The sequence below is a fragment of the Oncorhynchus keta genome, chromosome 37 (genome assembly GCF_023373465.1).
Source record: "Oncorhynchus keta strain PuntledgeMale-10-30-2019 chromosome 37, Oket_V2, whole genome shotgun sequence".
NCBI lineage: Eukaryota > Metazoa > Chordata > Actinopteri > Salmoniformes > Salmonidae > Oncorhynchus > Oncorhynchus keta.
Genome location: NC_068457.1, coordinates 21676785 through 21684624, shown reverse-complemented (window position 1 = coordinate 21684624; position 7840 = coordinate 21676785). Strand labels below are relative to the sequence as shown.

Here is a 7840-nt window from a genome sequence, read left to right as displayed (position 1 = left end):
CACACAGGAAATGTGGTAGAAATTATTTGTTCTGTGTCTTGCCCAATGACAATGATGTTGGTTCGCTATCACTCACCACTAAGGAACTGAACATATGCCTGTAGTGTACCAGGGTGCATGCTGTTGACACGTGTGGTGAAAAGGCACTATCTGTGTCACTGCAAAGGAAAATACTGTAGCTGAACAAAACAGTTGGTGGAGACAGAAAGGAAAGCACCTACTGTACCTTTACTCCCTTTTCTTAAATGAAATACACATCTTACTACTATGCAAAAGTAGTGTCCTCTCATATCACTGTTTAATACAAAATATAATACAAAATATATACTGAACAAAAATATATTTGCAACATGCAACAATTTCAAATATTTTACTGAGTTATAGTTCATATAAGATATTCAGTCAATTGAAATACATTCATTAGGCCCTAATCTATGGATTTCACATGACTGGGTAAGGGTGCAGCCATGGGTGGTCCTGGAAGGGCATAGGCCCACCCACTTGGCAGCCAGGCCAACCCACTGGGGAGCCAAGCTCAAACCAATCAGAATGAGTTTTTCCCCACAAAAGGGCTTAATTACAGACAGACATACTCCTCAGCACCCACCACACACGCCTTCAGACATCCCGCAGATGAAGATGTCGGATGTGAAGGTCCTGGGCTGGTGTGGTTACACGTGGTCTGCGGTTGTGAGGTCGGTTGGACATACTGCCAAATTCTCTAAAACGACATTGCAGGCAGCTTATGGTAGAGAAATTACCATTCCTTTCTCTGGAAAAAAAGCTCTGGTGGACATTCCTGCAGTCAGCATGCTAATTGTACACTCCATCAAAACTTGCGACATTTGTGGCATTGTGTTATTTGACAGAACTTGCCTTTTATTGTCCCCAGCACAAGGTGCACCTGTGTAATAATCATGCCTTTAATCAGCTTCTTGATATGCCACACCTGTGAGGTGGATGGATAATCTTGGCTATGGAGAAATAGTCACTAACAGGGATGAAAACAAATTTGTGCACAAAATCTGAGAGAAATAAACTTTTTGTGTATATGGAACATTTCTGAGATGTTTTATTTCAGCTCATGAAACCGAACACTGTACATGTGGCGTTTGTTTTTGTTCAGTGTATGAAATACAAGAATGGGTTGTGAGACGCTGCTGTAGCCTACTCACAACAAAAAGCCGTTGTTAGTTTAGGAAATCACAGTGGAGGTGTAAGGAACAGCCCAAAATCACACACACCTGCAGCACAGGATGCAAACTGTTTGTTTCCCACCTCCTGTGCTGCAGGTGTGGGTGTGTGTCTCGACTTCTATGGCAGAAGAAGTCAGCTAAATTCTACCTAAAATGTGTATTCTTTTTATTGTATTGTTTTCCAAGATACAAACACATCCCAAGTAATAAAGATAATACAAAGGCAGGTAAAAAATACACAAAAAACATGTTTTGTCAGTTGATAGTTTCATTGTGTAGCATTATGAGTCCTCAACTGCTGTCATGTACATATTACCGCTGTTTGCGAGTTCACAAAGTACATATTCTACATTTGAGTCCATCTGCTCCACAGACGTATATCAGGAAAAGTCAACAGAATGACAAAGTACATCATTCTTCATCACTGTGTGTACAGAGGAAGTAAATACATACTTCACTGAGAATCTACACCTCTGTGACAGTGGAATCTACTGTACCTAGGGTTACTAGCCTAGTAGATGCACAATGCAAAGAGATTCTAGAACCTAGATAATGTAGGCCTGGCTGTAATGTTCCTTCTCCTGATTATCAAGGTAAAGTATGTGTTAGCAACCATTAACCAATCACTCTTCTCCATTGCTGCCCTCCCCCTCCTCCCCGCTTCGGGCATTGCAGCAGTTGCCATGGCGTTTTATGCCCCACACCACGTCAGAGCTGAAGGGGCAGAAGAGACAGCGGTACATGCCCTGTCTGTGGTTGTGGTAGATATGGTTGAGTAGCGAATACTCTAGTATGAAGGCCTTGCTACACTCTTTACAGCAGTAAGGTTTGGGCACGTCGTGCTTGTAGCTCACGTGGTGGATGGCATGGCCCTTCATCTTGGAGCGCTTGCCACACAGGCGACAGTTGTAGCGACCCCCCTGGCGCTGGATATATTTGTTCAGGAAGGCCTCTTCCTGCTTTTTGTGTTTGTCACTTTTTTTGTTGTTGTTGGTCTGTAGCTCCTCTTCCTCTTCATCATGATCATCTTCCTCACTGCCTGCCGTAGAGCTTCTATTTCGTTTCATGGGGCTGCCGGCTGAGCGGGAGTCCTCTTCGTTATCCTCGCCTCCCTCCATCTCCTCTAGTCCTCTTTTCCGACCTTCCTCTTTCTTCGCTCCTCCTTTGTCCTCATCCTCCTCTTCTGCCTTGGGCTCACTGAGAGGATGACTACTGTCTTTTGAAAGCACATCTACACTGATACCTTCCTGTTCTTCTCCCCCCTCCCCCCTACGCTCATCCCCTTCTCCCTCCTCACCCTTGCCCTTCCCAGAGAGGCAGTGGCAAGTGAGCAGGTGGTCGTAGAGGCGAGGGAACTCCCTGGCCGTGTGGAAACACACGCTGCAGTGGAACAGCCGTGCCGTCCGCTGGTAGAAGATGGCGTTGCCCAGGCGACCCACAGGCGTGTCATCCAGGCGGCTTGGATGGATCTTAGCGATGTGGATGAGGTAGTTGCAGTGGCTCTTACACTGGAGCAGACAATGGGGACACTGGAGGTGCTGGAGATAGCGGTCCGACTCCCGGTCTCTGTCCCGCCCCTGGCTGCCAGAGGAGGAAGACTGCCTCTTGAGTTCCATAACAGCTCCCTGTGACTCCTTAATGTCCACAACGGCTTCTTTTGACTCTGACTCATTAACTTCCATCATGGCTGACATGGACTCCTTCACGTCCATGGCGGCTGAAATTGACTCCTTAACGCCTATTGTGGCTTCCGTTGACTCCTCAAAACCCGCCATGGCTGTCTCTGACTCCTTAACCTCCACCACGGCATCCATTGACTGGAGCTCACTGGACACAGAGGGGAGTGAAAAACTCGCCATTTTAATGATTGATTGTTGTTTATTTGAATAAGACTGAATGTATGTAATACAGAAGTACAATACATCAGTAATGACAACGTAATTTAACAGTTGTCCAAATGCATAAAATGTTTTACAAGCTAGCATTGTTGCACATCTGTACATCAGGAAATCTATGTCACTAACAACATTGAGTGTGCAGTTGTCAACATTTGACACTAGCTTAATCTAGATTCACATCCGACATTGTAGAGGCATAATTCCAGTCATGTTCACAGAGTGAAAGTATGCTAGTTCATTCCCAAATAGATTTAGCCGAACTCAAGCTAGTTTACTGTGTAAACAATAGCACATAGTTCGTTCGAAAATGTACATTTTAACTCACCTATCAATTCTCAAAAATCCAATGAAACACACATTCCATATTTCCGTGACCAGATAGACGATGCCTGATTGCTGTTCGTTTACATTTTGCGGAATAATTTGATGAAATAACAAAAATCTGCTATAATGTAACAGTTTTTCCTCGGGAGCCTTTCCTTGGCTTATCAGAAGTGACGCTCAGCACGTTGTCGTGACGTAGCCTCCATCATTAACTCTCTACTCACCGTTTCGGCTCCCTGCTGTTCTGGATAACAGAATAATCCATGCGTGGTCTATCCTGAACTTCTTGGTTCGGTCTGTGTTGCTTCTTCTCGTCCTTTTGGCTAACATAAGGTGAAGAAGTATCGGTTCTGCTCGGGCTATCGCTGGGATAAATCGTAGGAACCGCGTCATCCCACAACAATCTCTCGGTGTATTGAGTCGAAAATATTATTTGCTGAAATGAGCCTCGCATATCTGAGTGCCGTTCAATACGTAATTCTCGTGTAAGGAGGCGAATTCCACCAATTTTCGTAATACGATGTAGTCTTTTGGAAAATAGTGGAAACTGGTGTTTTGCAGCCAAGGAAACTTCACCTTGTCGGCGTTTTGTAAATAGAGTAAACTGGGGCAAGCGCCAAAGCTGTGTTTGAAAACCCATGCTAACATACGGTGTACTACATACTTAATGAGTATATACTATTAGTTCATGTTAGCATACTGTAAACAAACAGTATCCTTTCAATTGAGCGTAGTAGTTCTTCACCGGTCTACCGGAAGTTGATGCTGTTGCGATGCAACCGCTAGCTAGCTAGCATAACAAATGACTTGTTAGACATTTTACGAATTTGGGTGTGTTCTTAAATTCAGTGCCAGAGTGCGCTCGTAAATTCAGAGTGTTGTCAGATTGTCCCTTTTGTGAATTCAGAGCGTTTTTGGCACTTGGAGCACACACTAGACGCCCGGGCCAAGGAGTAGGGTTGATTTGAGTGTTCTGACCTTACAATGGAACCCAAGCTAACGTTGGCTAGCTTGCTAGCTACTTCCAGACACAAATGAGTACACTTTGACCATTTTAGGCCTTAGCAGACCTGGTTCGGCAGTGTTCATGTTATCCAGAGTGTTGGTGACTGTAATAGGCTGGACACATGACATTTTTAACCATGCTTTTTTTTCTGATAACTAGTTCATCACATCTGTCATGGAGCTCAGTTTCATAGTTTTACTATATGTCCCAGCTGCTTGCCGTAGTTTTGAAGTAATCACAAAAAAACAGGCCTTATTTTAGGGCATTTTTCACCCTGCCAGCTCCTATTAGTTCTATTGAGCACCAACTCGCCTTCCGAACATTCTAAGTCACAATGCCTGCTTTGCTATTGTTGGCAATGAGACACGTTGTTTGTAGTTAAAATGTAAACAACAACAAAATATTACTCATGGAACTCTGAGGTTGTCCCATTGTTTACTATAGGGAAATATACAGTGGGGCAAAAAAGTATTTAGTCAGCAACCAATTGTGCATGTTCTCCCACTTAAAAAGATGAGAGGCCTGTAATTTTCATCATAGGTACACTTCAACCATGACAGACAAAATGAGGGGGAAAAAAGCACATTGTAGGATTTTTATGAATTTATTTGCAAATTATGGTGAAAAATAACTATTTGGTCAATAACAAAAGTTTCTCAATACTTTGTTATATACCCTTTGTTGGCAATGACAGAGGTCAAATGTTTTCTGTAAGTCTTCACAAGGTTTTCACACACTTGCTGGTATTTTGGCTCATTCCTCCATGCAGATCTCCTCTAGAGCAGTGGTGTTGTTTTGGGGCTGTTGCTGGGCAACACGGACTTTCAACTCCCTCCAAAGATTTTCTATGGGGTTGAGATCTGGAGACTGGCTAGGCCACTCCAGGACCTTGAAATGCTTCTTACGAAGCCACTCCTTCGTTGCCCGGGCGGTGTGTTTGGGATCATTGTCATGCTGAAAGACCCAGCCACGTTTCATCTTCAATGCCCTTGCTGATGGAAGGAGGTTTTCACTCAAAATCTCACGATACATGGACCCATTCAATCTTTCCTTTACACGGATCAGTCGTCCTGGTCCCTTTGCAGAAAAACAGCCCCAAAGCATGATGTTTCCACCCCATGCTTCACAGTAGATATGGTGTTCTTTGGATGCAACTCAGCATTCTTTGTCCTCCAAACACGACGAGTTGAGTTTTTACCAAAGAGTTATATTTTGGTTTCATCTGACCATATGACATTCTCCCAATCTCCTTCTGGATCATCCAAATGCTCTCTAGCAAACTTCAGACGGGCCTGGACATGTACAAGCTTAAGCAGGGGGACACGTCTGGCACTGCAGGATTTGAGTCCCTGGCGGCGTAGTGTGTTACTGATGGTAGGCTTTGTTACTTTGGTCCCAGCTCTCTGCAGGTCATTCACTAGGTCCCCCCGTGTGGTTCTGAGTTTTTTGCTCGCCATTCTTGTGATCATTTTGACCCCGCGGGGTGAGATCTTGCGTGGAGCCCTAGATCGAAGGAGATTATCAGTGGTCTTCTATTTCCCAATAATTTCTCCCACAGTTGATTTCTTCAAACCAAGCTGCTTACCTATTGCAGATTCAGTCTTCCCAGCCTGGTGCAGGTCTACAATTTTGTTTCTGGTGTCCTTTGACAGCTCTTTGGTCTTGGCCATAGTGGAGTTTGGAGTGTGACTGTTTGAGGTTGTGGACAGGTGTCTTTTATACTGATAACAAGTTCAAACAGGTGCCATTAATACAGGTAACGAGTGGAGGACAGAGGAGCCTCTTAAAGAAGAAGTTACAGGTCTGTGAGAGCCAGAAATCTTGCTTATTTGTAGGTGACCAAATACTTATTTTCCACCATAATTTGCAAATAAATTCATTAAAAATCCTACAATGTGATTTTCTGGATTTTTTTTTTCTCATTTTGTCTGTCATAGTTGAAGTGTACCTATGATGAAAATTACAGGCCTCTCATCTTTTTAAGTGGGAGAACTTGCACAATTGGTGGCTGACTAAATACTTTTTTTGCCCCACTGTATGTATGTCTGTCTATTAAGTCAAATTTCTTGTAATGTGTATATTTAGATTTTATTTTTTAATTGGACACCATTTTAATCATGAGAAACTGCTCTTTCTAATTGTGTACGGCTGGGCAGTGTATTCTGCTGTCATCAAACACTAGACCAGAAATAGTCCGAAGTTGCAATTTTTATTTTTTTTTACTTCCTCGTTATGCAGACATAAGCACACTAGGCACCACTCAGAAGGGATCCTTTGAAGTCAGAGTAGATAGCCAGAGCGAATTCATGAAAGCACCCAAATGTCCATTGAGAACGCACAACGACTGTACCATATAGCTAAGCTAAGAATGATGGGAATAATCAAGTCAATAAACATTGGGTAGTTAGCTAGTTAGCCTATAGTTAATATACTGGCATGTTTGATGTATAAGTTAGTAGCCAACTAACGTTAGGTAGGTAGGTAGCTAGCATACTGCTGTAATGATATGCAATATGGTTCGCAAGGACAGCATAGCTAACAAATTGTCAGCCAACATAACATGTAAAGTAACTTATTTGAAAAATCATTACTTTATTACATTGCTCAACATTTTCTTAATGTTTGTCTTAATTAGTTAAAGCAATGAATTTGTATCCCCTCTCGTACTTCGGCTGCATTTTGTCCGCAATTATCTTCATATCGGAAAACGATGTGAAGCCATGCCCATTTCCTGAAGAATTGCATTATGGGCCCTAAAGTACGGAAACAGTCCTCTGCATTGTATACTTCATATTTTGGCGAATTTAGTACGACATCCGGGAACTTTTGGCATACTAACTATATCCATACTATGACCAATACGCATACTATATACTCAATTCACGTCACAAATAGTAGGGTTAATGCGGTGTTAGTATGAGTATTCGAACACAGCTCAAGTGATATTTAGGTTTCTACCATGGAGGTAGAAAATCTTTGACTCATCTTTATATATGTGCACTAATGGCTGCTTTGACATGCCCCTGGGGGCTTTCTCATAGAGATAGATAGAGGACTCTAGTGCTCAAAAGCTCTTTTAGCATGGGCAGCGCCATTCAGTACTTTAGACATTTTGAAATAGTCAACTGTGCAAAGCAAAGGATAGAGGGCCGAACAGAGGGGACAGGTTTTCGGAATGAAATGTAGATTTGATTTTTGCTTGTGATTCCTTTTGCTCCAAATGTGTAAATCTCAAATAAAAGTTGTATCAATTAAACATCACAAAAATCAAACAGGGTGGACATTTTGTAGTCTTTGGTATTTCCCCATCACTTCCTCTCAAATGTGAGAAACGACCCAGATACAGAGTAAGAATGTGTGAAAGGTGGAACAGAAAGAGTTGTGGTTGGGAGACTGGTTAGGAGAAGTTGAACAGA

The 7840-nt window shown here is 42.7% G+C and overlaps 1 protein-coding gene across 2 annotated transcripts; it reads right to left on the bottom strand.

Moving 5' to 3' along the window:
• Positions 1-276: 276 nt before the first annotated feature.
• Positions 277-4561, bottom strand: LOC118379492 (chromosome alignment-maintaining phosphoprotein 1-like). 2 transcript variants are annotated; one of them, XM_035766509.2, is made up of 2 exons: positions 3643-4561; positions 277-3023 (listed from the first exon to the last, which is right to left on the bottom strand). In XM_035766509.2, the coding sequence occupies exons 1-2, from the start codon at positions 4056-4058 to the stop codon at positions 1820-1822; spliced, it is 1620 nt and encodes a 539-aa protein (XP_035622402.2). In that variant the 5' UTR covers positions 4059-4561; the 3' UTR covers positions 277-1819. The 2 variants fall into 2 exon arrangements, with proteins under 2 accessions (XP_035622402.2, XP_035622403.2); XM_035766510.2 differs by lacking the exon at positions 3643-4561 and adding an exon at positions 3420-3630.
• Positions 4562-7840: the final 3279 nt, after the last annotated feature.

Coding starts and splice junctions, on each gene's coding strand:
- LOC118379492 (XM_035766509.2), bottom strand. CDS start 4,058: ATGGGTTTTCAAACACAGCTTTGGCGCTTGCCCCAGTTTACTCTATTT. Junction 3,024..3,642: donor AACAGCAGGGAGCCGAAACG/GTGAGTAGAGAG, acceptor CTCTGTGTCCAG/TGAGCTCCAGTCAATGGATG.